Source organism: Paramisgurnus dabryanus, chromosome 12 (genome assembly GCF_030506205.2).
Source record: "Paramisgurnus dabryanus chromosome 12, PD_genome_1.1, whole genome shotgun sequence".
NCBI lineage: Eukaryota > Metazoa > Chordata > Actinopteri > Cypriniformes > Cobitidae > Paramisgurnus > Paramisgurnus dabryanus.
Window position 1 is genome coordinate 17,048,639 of NC_133348.1, and position 23,111 is coordinate 17,071,749.

A 23,111-nucleotide genomic window follows, 5' to 3' on the forward strand; every position below is an offset into this window, starting at 1 on the left:
TTTAAAATATGACAAGGGGAGTGACTGAAGGTAGTTACTGCATATTTATGACGTCCCGTTTTTACGGAAGTCACAACAGCTCGTGAAAAATCACAGCTTCTTCAAGCTAGTTTTGAAACTTATATGGTACTTACATAGCCCCTAGACCTCAGTTATTATGAAAAAAGCTATGAAATTTCAGATTTGACTAGGGATGCGTTACGATTAATCGCGATTAATCTATGGCAGAATAAAAGTTTTTGTTAACATCATATATGTGTGTGTGTGAACTATGTATAACACATTTGTATAAGGGATGCTCACATCAGTTAATTTTCCCGACCGACAACCGTAGCTTCTAAACCGAACATTAACCGTTAACGTATAAGATTTTAATATAAAATTGTCATTGAGTAAAAATACAGTTGACGGTTGTCTGTGAACTAGTAAAAACCAAACATTTAATTTGAACGTGCAAACTGCAGCGACAGATCAACAACAGAACCAGGATTCATACATTATCAGATATTCACGCAACATTACCTTATTAAAAAGCACGCGATCCAGAGGATTAATATCCAAAGGGCAGATTTTCTGAAAGTTTTGGTTTTGCGTCGTCTTTCTCCGTTTGTGCAAAAAGAGAGATGTTTATGGTTAAGGTCAGAGGCCATCAGCGAACGTCCGTCCGGATGTGTGCGAGACGGACCGCGTCATCTTGCGCGGACACGCGCGCGTCTCTGTTCAGCTTCCAAACACGCATACAAATGATTTCTCATACAAATGATTACTTTATCAGACCATCAGGGCAGCAATAATTTGTGTCATTTACAAAATACACAATTAAAGATAGAAAAGTGGCGAAATGTCTGTCGACACGCACCATGTATTAACAAATATTTTTTTATTTTAACTGATAATGTTAATCGGTCATAAATTCTTACCTTCGGTTAACGGTTAAACGGTCAATGTGAACATCCCTAATTTGTATAAATAAATGTGCACACATGCATGTATATATTTAAGAAATCAGGGTTTCCCGCAGCACTTTTCAGTTCGGGCGGCCCACCTAAGCTGGGATACCCTACCACCTTAACTAGGGCGTCCAAAAAAAAAAAATTTGCTGCACAAAAGGCTGTCAAGTGCATCTCGGAGAATAGCGTGGACGCACTTCACACCGCGAGCGGGCACGCGCCACATGGCCGAAATGAGAGAGAGATATGGTCCGTCACTGTCTGGAGGATAACTAGCCTGTTGATAAAACATAAAATTAATTAATAATCTAGTATGTGTTCATTTTCTGTCATAGTTTCTTCAAAATTGAGTTTAATTTGGGTGTTTTAAATAAAAATATTTTCATCATGATGCGTACGCCCCGCCCCTTTGATTGCCACGACCCCGGCCCGCCCACCGGCACAACCCTACCACCTTAACTAACACATTTTCTGCCGAGACGTTTAAAAAAGAAAAACTTCAGTTAAGCGCGGAGCGGAGTGAACACTGCGTTCCAAACCCCCTAATTCCATACTATATAGTAGGCAAAGAGTACGAGAAGTAGTGCTTTTTGCCTACTATATAGTATGGAAGTATGCGGTTTGGGACGGAGCGTCGGTCTCTCTCGCGCACTGTTGCTTGCATAGTTCGGCGCCTCATAGACGTGGAGAAATGACAGGGTCGCGGAGAAAAGACAAAAAAACAGCAAAGGTAGAGGAAAACCACATGTCAGTGTTTTACTCCTCCCAAACGTAAGCGCGTCACCTGAAAGTTATAGACGGCAAAGAGGTTATCAAACAAAGACGACACGCTTATGCTTTATGGAGCGACGACAGCGAGTAAAAAAAGTTTCTAGAACGAAAAAAACTCCAATGACAAACTCCAATGATATTAAACAAAGAAATAAAACGTTGAGAGAGAGTTGTATGAACGCTTTTCCCCATCATGGACCTGTATGTCTAAATCATCGCGCTGTCACGATCGCGCAGGGTCTCCTGCTGTTCTGTACTGTGCGCTCCAGCTCATGCCGAGCAAGGAGACGCGCGTGCCCGGCCCAACATACAGTACATCATACAGTAAGTGCCGCCTTTTGTTGCATAAACATCGTCTTACATTTTTTTAGGCGAATTAATGAATGGTGTATTTGCATTTTGTGCGGGAGTAGAAGACGCATTTTCCGTTTTCACAAGACGCATTTATGTGGCCAAATGTAAATGGAACAGTTTTAACAAATGAGATAGCTATCCGATCAGAGAAAACCCATAAAGTCAAATATAAGGTACAAAGCTGTCACTGGGGCAGTACCCTTTATAAAAGGTCTTAACATGTACCATTTATGGCGCTTTTCCATTGCATAGTACCCCACGGTTTAGTTTAGTTTGGGTCGGGTCAGCTTACTTTTGGGAGCTTTTCCATTGGGTGCAGTACGTAGTACCCGATACTTTTTTTCGTACCACCTCGGTTGGGGTTCCAAGCGACCCGAGCTGATACCAAACGTGACGCGAAAACACTGTAGATCACTGATTGGTCTGAGAGAATCGTCACGTCATCGCTATAATGTAAATATTAGCTTTAGCTTACTGCTAGCTTGCGCTGTCTCAAGCAAACATGTTGTTATCTGTGTTCTGCTATAAGTTTCCAAACACCCTTTTAGTGATGAAAAACATCCACAGGTTGAGAATCCGGGACACCATAACAGTTTTTTCCAGACTTGCAGTTTGTGGCGGCACATTCGCGACGTGCACGTCCGCATTATATATGCTTATATGCAACTTGAATGAGGCTCAGCGGAGCGCCGTCGACTGACGCCATGGGTCGGGTGTTTGAACAGAAACTGTCATGTGAGACAAACGCGATGTGCAAACATCAATTTGTGGTGGCCAATTTTAATTTTGTGGCAGACTGAGAAATAAATAAATGAATGTATGGGAATGTACAACAACGCTCTCACGTGTATGATGTCACAGCAGTAGGCAGCGTAAATATAACGACACGCCTATAATCCCTCCCACTCCGAAGTGATACTAAACTCGATGGAAAAGCTAACCACGCCAAAGTGAGGTGAGGTGACCCGACCCAAACTAAACTAAACCGTGGGGTACTATGCAATGGAAAAGCGCCATAAGGTACAAATATGTATCTTTGAACTGCCAATATGTACTTTTGAAGTACTTATATGCACTTTTTGGGTACAAAGGTGTACCTTTTTGAAAGGGTACTGTCCAGTGACAACTTTTGTACTTTTATTTCTGAGAGTGTACTCGTATACTATCTTTTTGATCCCATCAAGAGAGGCTTCTTGATGGGAAATGCATCATAAAAAGTCTATATATTTGGCAGATGTAAAGCATACATGTGTATTTTTTTGTGTTAGTCCATTTTTATATTATTTTATTATTATTGTAACAGCTCGGGGATGTTCAAGGAGCAACATGTTTGTGCAATTTCTAAAGATTTTAGTTCTGTTTTGAATAAGGGGTTGGAAATCAATGCTTTTCTTGTTTTTTGTTTTTTATCTGATTCATCGATTAAAGGTGCTCTAAGCGAATTGAAGCGTTTTAGACCATAAAACATTTTTTGTTACATACCGGAAACATCTCACTATCTGCTTGCTGTCTGTCCGCTGATCAAACTGTAAAAAACGCGATCTCTGTAGACAGCCCAGGCTTCACAAACGGCAATATCAACATACTGGCCAAACCTAGCATCACAAAACAAAACAAAGTATTCCAGCCAATAAACGACAAAAAGGATTTGGGGGTGGGGGTTGGGCGCGTTCATGAAAGCACGGAAGGGAGGGGGAGGAGTTAGCTACGCTCCGTCTGTTTGAAAACAGTTTCAAACGTCAACAATAACTAACGTCTCGCAGATTCGCTTAGAGAGCCTTTAATCGAACAAATAATCGACAGATTAATCGATTAAAATAATCGTTAGTTGAACCCCTATTATTAAGTTTACAGGGATGTGCTGGTGAATAAATTTAGCCACATGTTAATAAACTAGTTTTAATTTAAACATTATTCATTATTAACAAAATAAAAAAGCCATATGATATGAAAGTGATATAGCCTACATTGTTGCGTTGTTACATTTAATAAAAACCTGGATTTCCCCCTTACTTTGCTTAGTTTGTGGTTCATTACTATTTTTATGAAAACCCACCAGCATTTAAACAAATACAAACTCGCTTATATAAAAGAAAGAAATGAAACTTTTATTAACCAGCATGATTTTGTGCGTTTGCTTCCGTCATTGACCTTCAGGGTTGCCAGATCCACGTTACAAAACCATCCCAATGGCCATTCAAAATTAGTCTAATGGCATCCCAGTGATTATTTACAGCCCAAATGCATCCATCTGTAACCAGCAGAAAAACATCAACCTGCTGCTGAAACAGTTTTAAAGAAGCCCAATTCAGAACTCAGAACTTTGTGGTAGATTGCCTGCTTTGCTTGATCTTCTCTGGACAGTTTATCACTATGGTTGTGGAGCGTATTACCCAAGAGAGCACTGCTCTTTACCACTTCAAATGAGCTGGACGCACTTCATTTCCCATACACCCGCTGTGGGCTGTTTATCAGTAGGATTTGTTGATCGCTGAATCGCCTAAAGTCTGATAGCTGTCGTGAGTCATACAAAAGAAAATTACCTCTGTTTGTTGCCTTTTTGTTGAGATATGAAATTGATCATTGATATCACTTTGTGACTTAATATACCTCCTTACTTATTTACTTGCCATACTCTCTCACTCACTCTTTTGTCTCTTTTGCCTCCGTGAAACTAATAAGGGATTTAATTGCTCATAGTATGTCGTCTTAATTATACCCAGTAGGAGCTTCATCACTGTTCAGAAAGTACAGAAGTTACAAATGCCAAGTTCTCTACAACAATACCCTCAAAAGAACTCACAACAATGGGGAGGGGGGCATGCACCCCCTTGCCAACTGCTCTCTTCTGAGAGGGGCTCGAGGGGGCCGCATGCACTCGGCAACCCTGCAACTTCTTCCCTGATAAACTCCCTCTAATACACCCCTTTTACCACAAGACCGAAATTTTCTCAGACAGTGTTTTAATCTTTCTACACCTCTTGCTTTATTTATTAATTTGGACTGTTTACACAAGAAATTGAAATGGAAGTCAGAAAGTGGATCAGGTGGGTCAGATGGGTTTTCTTTTGCAGCTGTGTCGTGTCTGTTTATATAAAAGTGAATTGCAGGGTGATTTAAAGGTGTTTATGTAGAGAGTTAATCATTTACTTGACCTCCTGTTGTTTTATTGGCTGCTGGAAGGTGTGTATACTATAGTGGCTTACAATGTTCAAAGGTACCCTTTTATTTTTGCTAAAAAGCTCAGAGCCACCAGCAAAATGTGTTAAATGTTAATAGTAGAAGTTTATATTGTATTATAATAAATTGTAGACTGTATTGAATGTGATGGTTAGGCCCAGAAGCAAGAGATATGTGGGCTTTTGCCCTTTTGAACTGATTTTAAGAAAGAATCAGCAGAATTTTACGGATTGAATCATTGTAAAATATCTCTAATGGAGCTGAGAGTCACACTGTTATTGGTAGCTGACAGCATTATCAAATTAGTTGACATATTGAATGAATCAACATGCAAGGGGAAAGCGATTTGAAGCATTTAATGAATGACAGGCTGTCCGATTTGGAAAGCCACAAAGTTTTGAAGGCACAGATTCTGTGTGGGCCTGGAGATGAGATTAAAAATACTCCCAGAAATAAATACAACACATAATGGAGGCAATAATACAAATTGTTTACTTCAAAGTCGCTACCTGCATGCATAATCATACAGTTCGACTTGTGAAATTCACAAATGAAAATGTAAACATTTTAAACAGGTTAAAACATTTGAATCTTTTAGAGAAATGATTATACTCACCTACTGACTGACTTATGTCAGTATGACAATGTTGTTTATTTAAATACAGTCACAGTTTTTGTTGTAATGAATCATATTTTATTATACATAGACATATAAACTAGTTAATAGTTTGTGAGAACTCGTATGTGCACATGTTGTACTTGTACACCTGTGTATTTCTGAGTGGGTCAGGGTGTTATTTGCTTGTGTGATGGTTCCTATGGTTGCTTACTGTGGGCTGCGGAAGCTGCTTCACCAACCCACACGCTGGATATTTATACTTCAAATATAATCCAGTTTGCCTCTCCACCTAAGCCGAGGGGGTCGGGCCATGACAATAAAATCAACCCGCTCTCTGTTAGTCACCGAATCACTCGTTGCCCAGAAGTGGATTATGTTTGGATGGAATGTGCACTGTGTTACTCTGGCCTTTTGATGAAGGTTGATGATGGTTATTCTGCACTCTCAGTATACGCTGGTTGGTATGATTTTGTGCTTGCACAAACAGAGAACATAATATAATAAAAGAAATGATAGAAAAAGTACTGTAGTAATAATCATTTTTTGGAACATTATAAAAAATTGTAACCATACTGTTCTTTTGAGGAACCATCTAAAAACAATAATGCTTTAATTCATGACAATATTATAAGGTAAGCTAGCATAGTAAAAGAGCTTTTACATATACCAGCATTTTACCCCATTGTAATTAAAATAATTATTTGGAAATTTCATATGTACACTGTAAAAAATACTTTGCTGCCTTACATTTTTTTGTTGAATCAACTCAGATTTACAAGTCATGTCAACAGAGATGAGTTGTCACAACTTACAAAATATAGTTGAGGAAAGTCTCACCTGTAGTTATAACTACAACTCACCTGTAGTTATAACAACTCATCTCTAGTCAAGATAAATAATAGTAAGTTGATTCAACAAACAATTTTTAAGGCAGCAAAGTATTTTTTACAGTGTATATGATCGACTATTTAATAAAAACAATTGCTCCCATATGAAATGTTTGTGACCACAAAACCAGTCTTAAGTAGCACATGTATATTTGTAGCAAAAAAAAAAAAAAAAAAAAGATAATTGCATTTTGTGAAGGAAACTTAATAGAGATCAGATTCAGAGCGATGAATAAAAGAATACCCGGAGTTCCTACTGTTTGCCCTAAGAGGTTACTTCCAGGTAAGCACCACCTGATGGATAATAGCGAAAATACGGATTGCCGGAAAAAATTCCCCTCATTGTCAGGGAAGCGTTTTCTATTAATTGACAAGTTAACTCTTCATTGGCAGGGAAAGAGTTCAGTAACGATCATTGGGCTGGGTATAAATTCAGATGTTCCAGATCGATCGATTCGATTCACAAGCTATCAAATCGATTCGATTCAATGAATGACCGTGTGGCCTCTCTCTCTTTGGTAACATCGCGCAAGGCTAAAAAGAGGGTGACATCTAGTGAAGAAGATTAGTAATTAGATTAACGTTAATCTTGCGTTTAATGTTTGTGGAAATAAACATGAAAAAATCGATCCTGCTCTTTGAGAATCGGTTTTGAATCGACCACGTTAAAAAATGATTAACCGGAAAAAAAATTTATTTGCCCAGCACTAACGATCATGTTCCATAAAGATATTTAGTACATTTCCTATGGTAAATATCTAAACTTTAGTGAATGCAGGATTTAATTTTAGACAGCTTTTTAAGGCGATTTTCTCAATATTTAGATATTTCAATATTTCTCAAATATTGTCCTATCCTAACAAACTATTCATCAATGGAAATGTATTTATTCAACTTTTATATAATGTATAAATCTTAATTTTAAAGAAATACTGTGCTTGAATGAAATGACATGAAGCAAAAGATAAACATCTGTCATCATTTACTTACCCTCATGTTCTGAGTCTCACAAAGATATTTTTATAAATTATGGTAATTTTTAATTGTTTTTAACAGAATAAAAAACTCATGATTAAATCATGATGCATTTCATTTTTGGGTAAACTATCCTTTAACAACATACTGTGTGCATACTTGACTTTGTGTACTGTATAATAATACTGTATATAATTACTATAAAATTAACCATAACAGTGCTTTTTTGTTGAGTAGAAAAAGTTGGATTTATCAGTAATGCATGTTGTTTTGTCTTATTGAATAGAAAATTGTCAAGTTATTAATCTCGGTACATAGTTGTGCAAGCTCTTTGTACAGTGAAGTTTATGTTGTGATGAATTTGCTGGGGCATTTGTCTTAATTTAAACCAGAGAAACATGTTTTTCCCTTGCATTTTCCCATGCGTTTTTTACAGATCAGTCCCATTTTTCTTCTGCTAACTTTGTTAAATGGAGAGCGTTACGGATAGAGAGCAGTTATTTCTGTTGTCTCTCTCTCTCTGTCTGGAAGACTTCTAGCCTTCACTTTTCTTTCTCTTTGTCCTTCTGTAAGCTGCTGTTCCTGGCTAGATACTTATGAGTTCCAGCATACTAGACAGAACAGGAAGCTCAGATGTCCATTCCAGAGGCCTAATGAAATAAAATAAACCAGGGGGAAAATAATTCATAGTACAAATTTACAGTAAAAAAAATCTCAAATCTTTGCCAAAAATTCACAGTAAAAAATGTGGTGACAACATTCATAAAAATAATATTAGTGGTGTAAAGCATTACTGTGCAACAATGTAAATGTGATATCTTTACTGCCACACTTGGTTTTGTTTGCAGTATCTAAAATCAAACATCCGAACAGAAAGACTTATTTTGCCATTTCCAAACCAACCACGGTGTCTCTGGAATCTATTTTGTTCATGCATAAACATGAGTGCCTTGAGGGAAGTTTGAAGATGCTTTAGCAGTTTGTGTATGTGACAAGCATTTCATGGTTTGGATGTCTCATCATCTTTAAACCATTCTATCTTCTCTCCATCCTTCACAGCGTGGCCGTAGCTCGCTCAAGAGACGTGCCTGCTTTCGGACCACCCATTCCTGAGGACGCCACATTCCCGAAGTCCACCGTCTTTCGAGATTTCCTGCTGGCGAAGGTGATCAACGCTGAAAATGCCGCTCACAAGTCCGACAAGTTCCGCGCCATGGCCACTCGGACGCGACAGGAGTACTTGCGGGATCTGGCCGAGCGTCATGTCACGAGCACACCTATCGATCCCTCGGGTAAATTCCCTTTTATTTCTCTGGCCCACAAACGTAAAGAGAAGACTCGGCCGTACCTCGGCGCAGAGCTACGCAGCCCGGGGGCCATCACCTGGCCCGTATACGCCGAAGACCACGGAGCGGGAGGAGAACTGGAGGCCCTGTTGGCCATTTCGAATGACTTTTTGGTGCTGGTGGACGCAGAGGCCAAGGCTGTGGTCTTTAACTGCGCTGTCAAGGATGTGATTGGTTGGACGCTGGGAAGCCCCGCTTCCATGAAGATCTACTACGAACGTGGGGAGAGCATCTCACTGCGCTCCATGAATAACAACACAGAGGACTTCCGTGAGGTTGTTAAACGATTGGAGGTAAGAAGTGGTGACGAATAATAATTCGTCTCCGTAGTTTTTTGTTTGTTGCGCTAAACGAATTTGGCGAATTAATACAAATAGTATTCGACTGGTCATGTGATCTGTTGTAGACTATAGTAAGTCAACTTTTAATAGGGTACTGAAGTCTTTCATATGAATGTAAATAAAAGACATTTTTGAAAGTGCTACTCCTGTTTCAGGGGATAAAACTATAAATAAGGAAAACGTTACTAAGTGCTCCTTTACGAGTGAATTAAATGCTATTCTTAAAAGTAACTTAATCAAACACAACACAAAGATGTTAAAGCTTGACTTGGCACTTGCGCCCAAGCAGGATTACAACCAGAAAGCTTTCAGACAAGCTTCAAGTAGTTTTAATGGCTTTGTTCGACATGTTTTAACGTGTGAATTAACAGGATGTATAAGAGAGCCATTGCATAACTGTACAGTGGCTTGAATGTACTTCTGATTTGGCCCTCTGCCCATTATGTCACTCTTCAAGTGCAAGAGCTGTTGCCATGGTAACTAGTACTCGGTAAACTAAATTTTCCTGATCTGTATCGTAGCCACGAAACATGTTAGCAGAGCATTCACTATATTTTCTAAGAGAAAGGCCTTGATCTTGATGTATTTAATGGTGTACGGTAGCTTTTGAGATTCATTTCAGATCCGCTCTGTCAGTTTTCAAGTCTTGCATCCTTAAATTTTGAAATCTGATCGTTAAGGCAAATTGTGTGTTATCACTCTGTTTATTTTCCCCTCTCTTTGTCAGCATCTCACTAAAGGCTGTGAAACTAGTGAGATGACCCTGCGGAGGAACGGCCTGGGCCAGCTCGGCTTTCACGTTAACTACGAGGGCATCGTGGCAGAGGTGGAGCCGTACGGTTATGCCTGGCAGGCTGGGCTGCGGCAAGGCAGCCGATTGGTAGAGATTTGCAAGGTGGCCGTGGCGACGCTTTCACATGAACAGATGATAGACCTTCTCCGCACCTCAGTAACTGTAAAAGTTGTGATCATACCACCCCATGAGGATGCTACACCTCGCAGGTATGCTGCGTACTCCTGTGGTCTTTTGCAGCCACTTTGCTCCTTATTATCTCGTGTGTGACTCTGCCTGTGAAAACCCAGCTTAAGTCATTTATTATTTTCTACATAAAATCAGTGATTGAAAGCAAATTTTGAGACTTCGCAAACAGGGTCACATTTATGGACCATTGGGTTCATTATAATAAGCTCACCATTTTTCGTTGTACCTTTTCATATCAATTATTGGTTTAATTTGCGTTCTTGCTGGAATCCAGGAAATAACTTTAAATGCAGCATTTAGATGGAAAACTAAACAAAACTATTGCAAAACGACAATGCAACACGAAACAATGCACCTTTGTGCCCACACATGCAAACCAAAACAGATGGGATCCTCCCAGTTTAGGCTTGCCCACGGGCACAGTGCCAACTGAAAGGTTATAATAATCAGGGCTTAAACTACAATCATCAGACCCAGCTTTCATGGTAGGATGGTGTATCATTCTTACCCCCATTTCCTTCCCAAAAACTGTCATTTTATATTTTTATGTCTCATGTTGATGTTCCACCTGGGTATTGAACAAATATGTGGAAAGAAACTTACGCTATTGAAGATGTATCAGTTTGCACAGGTGGTGCTTGACCCATGTCTTAATTTATCATTGCTTTACCTGAAGCCTTGACAAGCACATATGTTTGGCTTAAACGCATTTCGACTTCAAACACAGGATTTAATACGGCAGTCAGATCTGTCTTCATACTTCACAAATCCACAAACCGTGTTTCTGTGACAGTCTGGGTAGCATTAGCTAAAATGGGTTGACGATAAACAAATCAGAAATATTTTATGCCATATGCCACCAGTTTTCTGCAGAAGTGGCTTTATGAGATACAGCTGTGATGGAGTTACATTGTATCTGTAAACATTAGGTTTCTTTACGTTCAATTTATAAAGTTATAATATATAGTTATAATCAGTTAGCTTGTAGGGAATGCTTTTTGGTTTTGGCTCAATCATTCAAAAAATATTTGAGTTTGATTAATTATATTTTTACACAAGCGACACGCACATCTCTGCTACAAATTAAAATTTGAAGTTTGTTTCTAGTACTTACCATTCTTGGACAATTACCCTAAACGTGACAGAACTGCAAACATTACAACTTACAACAATAGTTCAATTATAAATGGATACAAATGTCTAAATATGTGAGAAAAAGCAGCACAATTATGACTAAACATTTTTTATATGAGAGCCAGTCTGTAATAACCATACTGCAGTTTTAAAATCTAATTCTGAGAAAATGAGCATCAAAGTCTGATTTTAGCCATTCTTTTCATTATGATTTCAATCTTTGACGTGACCTTATTCAATCAATATTAAAGCTCTACTGTGTACTTTATTGAGTTAATTCTTAACAAAAACCCATGTTTTCTTTCAAAAGTATGTGCTCATTTATGTGTAATTACTTCCACCCCACTAATCAAAGTATTCTCGTAAGTGTAGAATCTGCTATTTAAAATGCATACCGTCGAAGCTCTCTCTGGCTGAATCCATGTTGTGCCTCCATCTTTGAAATACATTCGCCGACGAGGGACATTCCTGAAATTCAAGCTCCGCGTTTCGCCCTTTCACGCTACACTCACGCTGGCCGATAGCTGAAGCCTCTGGAGGTTGCATGTGTAGGCGGTATACGTCATCAAGACAGTCTTATTTCAGAATATTAACAATTATAAAGCTGACAATTATTCTTAGTTAATTGTAAATTGATGTAATATGCGTATGACTTGCGAATGTAATGCTCAGTTGATTTAAATAAACCAGGCTTAATGATGTATCCAGCCTGTGACCTGCGTAGCTGAATCCTTTGGATTTTACAACAGCCACACACCGTGATGAACCTGCGATCTAATGCTTTGATTTGAAAGCCTGTTGAAGAAATATTCTCGAGGACATTAAAACAAATCGCCAAGGAAGCGAAACGGGAATTTTAAACAACAACGTGACAGGAAAAACATCAAGACCAAAGTCACTATTGGAGTTAGTTTTCCAAGATGGGGCTCAAGGGACACTGAAGTTGCACTTTATATCTTCTCCACAGGTAATTCAGCATATTCGTTTACATCTATACAGTCCATGTTTTAAACTTGAAGTTTTATAGTTCCTTGGCTAACTTTAGCATGATTATGCATAACACTTGTTAGTGTAAACATGCATGTGGCTTCATGTGTTCAAACAGCCACACGCCGTCTAAAAATTGATAAAAGCGTCTGATCTGCACGTCTTTCATTTCATTTTACAAGCGTGTGAAAGTTGCGCGATCTTTTTTCACCAATATGAGAGAAAGCTCTTACATATACACGGACATGTACCGTTTACTTAAAACATAAGCATTGTACTCTGACATAATGTCTGACATAATACTCTGATAAAAGCGTCTGATCTGCGCGTCTTTCGTTTCATTTTACAAGCGTGTGAAAGTTGCGTGACCTTTTTTCACCAATATGAGAGAAAGCTCTTACATATACACGGACATGTACCGTTTACTTAAAACATAAGCATTGTACTCTGACATAATGTCTGACATAATACTCTGATAAAAGCGTCTGATCTGCGCGTCTTTCGTTTCATTTTACAAGCGTGTGAAAGTTGCGCGACCTTTTTTCACCAATATGAGAGAAAGCTCTTACATATACACAGACATGTAACGTTTACTTAAAACATAAGCATTGTACTTTGACATAATATTAGTTCGCGTCCATTTAAACCCGTCATGGTTGCTTTTTGTATGTGATTTTAAGCGGACATATCATGACAATCAGACTTTTTTCATGTTAAAAATAAATCTGTGTGCTTTGATGGATCACAGGCAAAGGACATTGCAAATTGTTCATTTTTTTCTCATTGCTTTTGCTTTGTAGCTACTGGAAGCCATGTTAACCTTGGCATGACACGGCCGGGCCACCGTACGAGTTAAAACGCATTCCGAATGGGGGGGGGGGCTAGAAAGTAATTTTCAGTTGCTTGTCATATAGACTTTCACCGCTAGATGGGAGTAGATCCTACACAGTGGAGCTTTAAAGATATGAACAAAAATAAATTTGACACACGATTTTTGATAAGACAGGCACATTTATTTTGTTGGCAGCCAGCAATCATTTGTGTGTAGCCTATTTAAAACAACGGCAAGAATTACGCTAACGTTAGTGGTTTTCATATCGTAAGTGCTGAGGAGTTAGTTGAAACACAGCGTTACATTTAACCCCGCTGGGTCAAAATATTTTCAAGCCCACCAAAAAAGTTGCTAAGAGTTGTAGACATATTTCAAAACAATGCTATGCTTTAATCAACAAGACACTGATTAAAATGGCATAGCATTGGATTTGTTATCTTACACACCCAACTTAGAAACTGAAAAAAAAAACATATGATGAAAAAATTTACTTACATGCCACCAAAACACTCGTTCATCAATAACTCTCTGGAAAAACATTATACATTTCCAATAATTTGCGAAAGAGCAGCGTGAAAAAATTATCAGAAAAACTAAACGCTCCACCTTGTGCAACAATGTAAACAGTCCATGTTACAACTAATCCCGCGTTTTTGACCCGCGCACTCCTACTTTAAAATCTGTGTTCAAAACTGTCCTTTTACCTTACCTCAATTCACGTGTGCTTTTTTAAAAATATAATTTAAGCTGTAAGGTGCTATTTCACTGGAAATGTCAGTTTGACATGAAAATGTGTATGTAAAGTAACCTACAATTTTATGGTTCAAATATAGATGGCGATATAGAGGCAAAGGCTACTGATTGCAGCTTTAATGAAAATCTTAATTCTCTTATATTCTTATCTTTACATACAGTATTTTGACCAGCACAAAAAATCTTTGTTGAGTCCTGCTAACCAGCCAATTTTTCTCCTTGCAGGGGATGTTCAGAATTGCATCGGATGCCGGTTGTAGAGTACAAGGGCTCCAATGAGAGCGGTTCATTTGAGTACAAGTTTCCTTTCCGTAGCAATAACAACAAATGGCAACGGACATCATCCAGCCCACAGCAGTCTCTCACCGCCTCGCCCCAGAGTCACAGCGGAACCCCAAACCGTGCTGTCAGCCTGGGTGCCAGCATGGGTAAGACCCTCTCTGCCGAGCGTCCTGAAAGAGCCGCTGCCATTCCTCGCAGCGTGTCCAGCGACGGCCGTCCTCTGGACTCCAAAAGGTATTTGTAACGGCTGCCTCTATGTAGTGGAGTTTGTGTTTGAGTTGCTCTTCCCCTTCATTTTTTGCTTCATCTGCGTTTACACGCCCCTCCGTTTATCCGAACCTGTGTGCGTTGTCTTTCTACCTCTCTCAGGATGTCTCCGGGTTCTGAGAACTATTCCCTGACCTCCTCTCTAATGCTGGGCCGCTCGCCGCACAACCGCAGTTCCCCCAGTAATCTCTCCTGCTCCAGTGACACTGGCTCGGGCAGCTCAGCTCACTGGAGGCAGAAGTCCATGCCTGAGGGGTGAGGCTTAACAAAACCCTTCTCTCACTCTCTACCTTCTCTCTGTTCCCTAGTTTTTTAACAATGTGTCCTAACTAGGTGCCTAACGACACGGCAGCAGCAATAAGCAATAATGTGAAAATTGGGTGTAGCACAATGGTAGCCAATCAGGGCAGAGCATGGACGAGTTTGTCTAAATTGACATGTTTTGTTGACTGTTTAAAGGAAAACGCGTTAGCATTTAGCCTAGCCCCATTCATTCCTTAGGATCCAAAAAGGGATGAATTTAGAAGCCACCAAACACTTTTTATGTTTCCCCTATTTAAAGACTGTGACATGAGTAGTTACACGATTAAGTATGGTGGCACAAAATAAAACGTGGTGGGATTTTTAAGGTTCAAAAGAGAAGGATCCGCACACCAAACAGCTCCCTTACATAAATTTATTAAGAGTGACGTTTCGGGTCTCTACAACCCTTCCTCAGACTAACCGGAAGTCAACACAGTTGCCTATTTATATATAGTCAATGTGTCATGTGATTACACCACACTCACATAACACAGATATACCAACATTCATCATTTACAAAAACATATACAAAAACATATATAAATATATATACACCATACAATTTTACATATCCCTAAATGTAATATATTGCACCATGTCCGTGTAAAACATATTACATATCACTCAAACATACTAACTGAATATACTATATACATGATACATGGACATCATAATTCTCACATGTGTATAATCGCATATCATCATGTACATTTATATCAATCCATGTCTACAAGTTTACTACGTACATAATTCAATTAAATTAGGAAAGGTGAACCATTTTCTTCTATATATCATAATCAAGGCATCTGTTATTAAATCACATTATTTCATCATACTAAAGTGAGGACCAAATATTCAATGAAACCATACTAAGATCAATGTAGTCAAGTAAATAATTTAAGTATATCATTTATATCATTTTTATCATTTAAATGTAAAGAGAATACTGAGGAAATCAAGAGTATCAGAGATATTTTCAGAGATATTTACAATAGAAAGGGTCTAATATCAAATTCTTCATTAAGACCTCTAGGGGCTAATGTGTTCAATGTATATATCCAAAAAAGTTCTCTCTTTAAAAGCATGTTGTCAACATTACCTCCCCTACGTGGACACTTAATGGATTCAATTCCCACATATTTCAGACTAGACACATTATGTTTAGCATTCATAAAATGTACAGCCACAGGACTAGATGTAATACCATTTCTGATAGCACTGCGATGTTCTGAGATCCTGGTTTTTAATGTTCTAGTAGTCTTGCCTATATATGATAGTCCACAGGGGCATGTCAGCATATAAATCACGTTAGTAGTAGAGCAAGAAATCACCTCTTTGATCTTATATCTGTTGCCATTATGTGGGTGGTTAAAAGTATCAGTTTTATAGGTAAAATGGCATTGCTGGCATCTTCCACAAAGGGATTTTTAAGGTTAAAATGAGAACTATATTGTATGGCGGAAGAGCACTTTGCAGCACTTCGACCTCAGCACGCAGTAACATCATCACTCCTGACTACTCCCCGTCTCGCTCAAACTTCCGTCAATATTACTGTGCCCGAGGTCGAAAGTGCTGCAAACTAAGTGCTCTTCCGTCATACATTTTTTTTATATGTTTAAAAAATTAGCACGTTTTATTTTGTGCCACCATACTTACTCGTGTAACTACTCATGTAACAGTCTTTAAATAGGGAAAACATGGAAGTGTTTGGTGGCTTCTAAATTCATCTCTGTTTGGATCCTAAGGAATGAATGGGGCTAGGCTAAATGCTAATACATTCACAACGCGCTGTACAAAGATTAAGTGCACACATTGAATAAAGATAGGTATGTATTAATTAGTCTAAGTTGAGGTAGGAACATAGTAAAATATTGAAAAACTGTGGTGTTTTCCTTTAAACATTTTGATGCATTCAATCTGGATTCTCTGGGAATCAAACCAGCGACTTTGGTGTTGCTAACGACTTGTTCTACCAATTGAGCTAATCCGATGCATTCCAAGAATATATGCCTTTGTATTATAAAGACTTATTACACGGCTCTCTGGAATGCTTGATTCTGATTGGTCAGTTGAGACATTTGCAGGTTCGTTCTTTTCAAATAATAACCGCTCCAAAGTAATAACGCATAGCCGGTACTACTTGTACGAGTAAAATCGCTCCACGCCAATAAAGATCAATAAAGATTACTGTTTGGCGCCATCTTGTGACAAACACTGGACAACCACGGCAAGACACAGACAGCTTACTGAGACTGAACTTGACAAAATAGAGCATGACAGCTACGAAGCCAACACACAAAAAAATACAGAATGGGCATTAAAACTTCTCAAAGACTGGCTAAAAGAGAAAATATGGAGACAGACAAGTATGAAGCAGAGGATCTTAATAAGGTATTACGATCATTTTATGCATCTGTGCAAAGTTTCGCGGAAGGATAAAAATGTTAATTTAAAAAAAAATGCCAATAAAATGTTTCAAATTCATATTCATGTCCGGTTTTTTTCTTATGTGACAAGTAGCCGTGCAATAAGACAGTGTGATCAGGACCCGACGCGAAGCGGAGGGTCTTGTATCACACTGAAGGGGCTTATTTCCCGATAACTACCGGCTGCCTCTACATTATCCCTTACTTAAATAATGCTTTATCGAATCCTTTTGTTTTCAAAATTAGGAGTTTTCGATATAGGAGCGGCTGCATGACGCCATGCCTCAAAAATTAAAACCAAGCTACCGACAAAGTGCATTGATTGTTGCGGTCGCAGCTGGTTGGGACATTCTTAAATCAACCATTCATCTCATTGCTTTATTTGTTCAAGTTCTCCAGCTTTAAATGACAAAATGGCTGCACCATCGACCGCATATTAATGTGTGATTCTCAGCATGTGTGTTTATGTTCGCTTTATAGATTTGCGCACAACAGGCACTCTCCTCTCCCAGCGGAGCGGCAAATGGTGGCAGAAGGAGGAAGCAGCGGCAAGTCGACCCCCAGCTGGCCCAGAGTGGAGGACGGTTCTGATAGACCCCCATCAGGTCAGTTCACACTCCATCGGTCATCAATTATTAAAGGAAAGGGGGATAGATAGAAGATGTGTGGAAGTGAGGAGAGGGACCGATCAATGAGCACTTCATGAATGAGCTGAACAAGACTGTTAACCGAATGAATAAAGACAGAAACCTTTAAAACCTGATAAAACTGACAATTCACACTGGCATTGGTTTTTGCAGTGCATAATGTCACTATTACATCTCAAATGCAGCTTGTGGAGAAGTGTGGTGGTCCTTGGAAACAACGGCATTGAAAAAACAGCTACTTGGGTTGCTAGCTTATGCCGTTTCTTTATTCTATATTTCCACCTGGTCATGACAGCTTCCTTTTTTCTTGGTCCACACTTGCTTGTGACAGCAGCTCGGTTCAGTCTTCTCAATCTGACGCTCACAGCGAGCAGATCATCTGACACTTCCCTCCCCCTGAATGCTTCTCTCTTGTATAACTGTGGCCAACCTCGAAGCGTTCGATAGATCAAGGATAGCCTTTGAAAGCTAAGCCATGTCCAGTGAAAGGCAGAAAACATAGACGGTGCCTCTGAACAGCAGGCCGTATGGGTTCAAGCGAAGATAGAAATACCTCCTTTTTCCTGCTGGTACGGTTGTGTAAGCAGGGCTTTGTGCCTCCAGCACTCTCCCCTCCTCTCCTCTCACTTTTCAAGGTCCAAATCTGCTGTGAGTCACACAGCCACCCCCTTTCTGTGTATTTTTCTTGTTTCTCTTCCTTTCTCCATTGCTGTGCTTCTCCACACGTCTCCTGTTTTTGACAGGAATATTCCCATGCTAGATCGGAAAGCTGCTGGGCTGGACCTGTAGGCAACGTTATGCTGCCTCTGCTTTGATCTCGGTTCCAAAACTTGTGTACTTTTAATGCAACCTAAGGCAACTTTATAACTACCATGGATTTTTATAAGCGACCGATTTGAATCATCCTACAGTTGATTTCAGTAGAGTTTGATGAAATCATCGGTGGGATGCATCGGAGAGAGAAATCTTTTAATATTTTGCATATTTGATTATTATATCATCATGTATCCATGGCAACATACTAGGGGTGCACCGATAAATCGACCGATGATGCTTGCTATGCTTCTCAATAAATTACGGTGAAATGCTGGTACAGCCAAAAGCCAGAGGGCACTCTTGCGCAGAAACTCATTATGCGCCACATAAGAAGTACCGTTTACACGCGCAGCTCCAGGAAATAGCTTAAAGGATTAGTCCATTTTTTTAAAAAAAATCTAGATTATTTACTCGCCACCATTTCATCCGAAATGTTGCTGTCTTTCTTTGTTCAGTCGAGAAGAAATTATGTTTTTGAGGAAAATATTCTCAGATTTTTCTCATTTTAATGGACTTTAATGGAACCCAAGACTTAACCGTTCTAATGCAGTTTAAAATTGCAGTTTCAAAGTATTCTAAACAATCTCAAACGAGGCATAAGGGTCTTATCTAGAAAAACTATCGTCATTTTTGGCAAGAAAAATAAAAAATATGCACTTTTAATCTTCCTCCGTTCGTGTGACGCGCCAGCCTCACGTAATTGCGTAATGATGTCGAAAGGTCAATTCAATGCAATCGATCTTGACGAAGTGTGAAAATGCTCTGAAGCCCGGAGTGTAGTTTTTTTTTACGTGTATGCAAACATACTCGCACAGTCGAACACACAGCCTTGCAAAGCATAGTTAATTTGAGTCATAAGTTAAGGTTTACAAAGATGTTTAACGCATGCACATTGCAACAAAATGCAATGCATCTCCTGGGCTACATACTACATTCTCCTGTAGGTGCACGCGCAAACAACACGTAAATAGTACGTGCGGTTACAAAAATCCGTCATTTGCGTAATGCACACCGTACATGGACCCTCACGTTTGTGTAAATACCGAACTTTACTTCTAGCTTAAGAATAAGCCTACTTTCTGGGGTCATGAGCACACTTACAATATAAAGCCTAACATAGCTTGTGTATCCGTTTAACTTTTTTTCTACCTTTTATATTCTTCTCTTTTGTATATTTCTTTGTAATCATCACACCATTTTCAGCTTTTGGCTCTTATGGTTGAGCGGCCCACCTCCGCACTCTTTTTGACCCCTCTTAGCATAACCACGTGACCTGGTCTCTCTTTCTTTCACTTTCAGAATCTCGGACAGTAATAGCAGGTTTCAGCCCACACATCTAAGCAGTTCGGCACAGTAAACCTTATGACCTATGCTGTAAACGTTGCCACAGCCTAGAATTATCCTCCTCTCACATGGTTCAGTAGTTTGTTAGGAGCACGAGGGGTCAGTATTGTTGGATTTGTGTTTGGTGTGGCTTTAAGGACAATTGCCTCACCGGGTATATTTGGAAAAAGTGACTAGAAAATCTAGGAAATGTAAACAGAAAATCCAGTTTTGACATTCTTTCACAAATGTGTATTAGGCTAAAAAGAATTACAGGCAGGAAATGAGGTGGCAAGAGAGGAAGGAAAGTCTTTTCACAAAACTTCAAAGAATTCGCCTCCCCTCTGACAAAGCAATGGCTCACATACAGTATGTACATACAAGGACTTTTTGGTTGAAAACGCCCCCCTAGTAGTTTCTCACTGATAAATTAAAGGCTGTTTGGTGTCTTTGGCCCAAATTGTAGGTTTGTGTGAACTGTGACACTGGACTGTCAAAAGTAACTAAGGTTTTAAGATCAGTTTGTTCCTGTAGCTCAGCTGATAGTGGGCATGGCATCCAGGGTTACAGGTTTGTATTGTAGGATACACGTAATCGGATCAGGCCATCATATATTCACAAAACATATTAAGCTCATACTACCTTCTACAGTAACTTGCTGATTTAGGACTTTTTGCTTTAAGAGGATTTTCAAGTGTTTTAGCACTAAAACCAGCATCCAAATCTGTAAACATTAGGGATAGTTAAGAGGACTCTTAAGCTAGAAGTATAGTCCCGTTTTTACGCATACGTGAGGGTCTGTGTACGGTGTGTGTGAGACACAAATTTTGTCATCAGAATAGTACATGCACTTTTTGTAACCACGTGCATCTTGTATGCAAATGAGCATACACGAGAATGTAGTATGTAGCCCAGGAGATGCATTGCATTCGCAATACACATGTATCGAAGTCTGTGTACATGTACTAGTCAAACAAACTATGCTTTGCAAGGCTCTGTGTTCGACCGTGCGCAACGTACACGTAAAAAACTTACTCGGGCCTTACGTCACTAAGACCAAACCAAACCAAAAAAAGAGTATGCTTCCATAATGTACTTAAAAGTGCTTTATTTTTACGAATTTTATACTTAACTCTTTCCCCGCCATTGACGAGATATCTCGTCAATTAAGAGAAAACGCTTCCCCGCCAATGACGAGATTTTCCGTCTTTCCGCAATACCGCTATTATCCACCAGGTGGCGCCCTTCCGCAACTTTTTAAAACCGGAAGTATTGCCCTATGGCAAGCTGCTGCATGTCCGTGTCTGTTTTAAAGATCGCTCTGAGTATGATCTCTATTAAAAGTCCGTCATAAAAATTGAATTATCTCTGCTTTTTGCTCAAAATATGGTGTTTTTGCAAAAACCTACCCATATTCAAAAGCTGATTGCAAAAGAACCACTAAAGGTAGGATGAAACGTTTTTTTTTTTGTTTGAAAGCAGAGGGTCTGTTCTTTCATATGGTATATTGTATGTTTATATATTTAAAGAAGAACATTTTCTGGAAGGCATTAAACTTTGGTGAAAATCATGAAAAACGCTGGCACTGGCTGGCAACTTTTTTTAAAAATGCTGGCGGTGAAAGAGTTAAAGAGCACCTATTGTTCGATTCTTGTTTTTTTACATTTCCTTTGGTGTGTTAGTGTGTATTAGTGCATGTTAACCATATGCAAAATGTACAAACCCCAATGGAAACGATGGCACGAGTTATCGTCTCCAACGTAAATCTCTTTTCTTGGACTTCAACAAACACACGGATTGTAGGCAACAGTTTACTTACTGGGATTGGTGATGTCGACACATTCGACATTATCAAAATTTCTCCCGCTTCGGACTCACAGCCTGTAAGTTACCTCCTGTTAACCACAGAATCTTTTAAACATGGGAAGGAGCATCACATTTCCGGCTGACGTCAGAGGTGTTCAGGCCAATCACAAAGTACGGATTAACTGGCCAATCAGGGACACAGAGCTTTTCAAGAAGAGAGTGAAATCTCGAGCTACATATTTGTACGGTATGTGGAAAATAATGTGGTTTTTACCATAAACCACGCAAACACATTCTATTATACCAAATACACAAAATTACACATTTTTATAGCAATGAAATAGGTGCTCTTTAAAATACACACATTTCTTCTTTAGTACTTAAGATGTTCTTAAGATTATCTAAGTGTATTTATTTGTGCTATTTTGAGTAGGGTTGCACCGAATCCAGATTTTTTTAGGTTCGGCCGAATACCGAATCCACTGTTTAAGATTCGGCCGAAACCGAATACCGCATCCTACTCGCATCCTTATTCCATTACAGGGCTCGCAGAATTTCAAAATCCCTGGTAACCCTTTGGGCAGGCACTCTTCAGTTTTTGGTAGCCCGAAATTCGCCAATACAAAGCCAATAGGGCCTCTAACCACAATGTTTAATCTGCTATTCTTGTTGTTGTTCTGATGCTGTTGGTTTTTTAACAAACAAAAAAACTGGATTTCCATGTAAACCAACTGTTCCTGCTCATCCCCACACCAGATATACTCACCATTTAAAAGTGGTTCAGTGGGTCACAAAACTCACAGTTTGGATCATTCAGTTAGAGATTGGATCATTTTTTCGATCAGAAAAACAGGGGCTACTGTCGCTTTAAGAGCGATTCTGCACAGAGTCACTCTCTTCACCGCCCGTACAATCTATACTTTAAAGCTTGCTGCGAGAAATTTAATTTTCTTACGTGAGGATAGTAATGACTGACAGGACGAAGTTGGAGGATTTGCACAAAAATCCATGACAAATCAGTACGGATTGCTTCCTGTACTGCGGCTTCGCCCGATCGCGAAAGTGAAAGTAAAACTCGAGCACGCGCTCAAACGCAATTTAAATACCCAATGCCTGAATTTCATGCACCA

At 39.3% G+C, this 23,111-nt stretch overlaps 1 protein-coding gene across 1 annotated transcript in view; it reads left to right on the plus strand.

Moving 5' to 3' along the window:
• The window catches only part of sipa1l1 (signal-induced proliferation-associated 1 like 1), a 111,648-nt gene that overhangs the window by 73,550 nt on the left and 14,987 nt on the right, over nt 1–23,111 (plus strand). Inside the window, 5 exon segments of the mRNA XM_065255847.2 lie at nt 8,796–9,375; nt 10,151–10,425; nt 14,337–14,627; nt 14,763–14,915; nt 17,870–17,994. Coding sequence (XP_065111919.2) covers nt 8,796–9,375; nt 10,151–10,425; nt 14,337–14,627; nt 14,763–14,915; nt 17,870–17,994 — 1,424 coding nt within the window.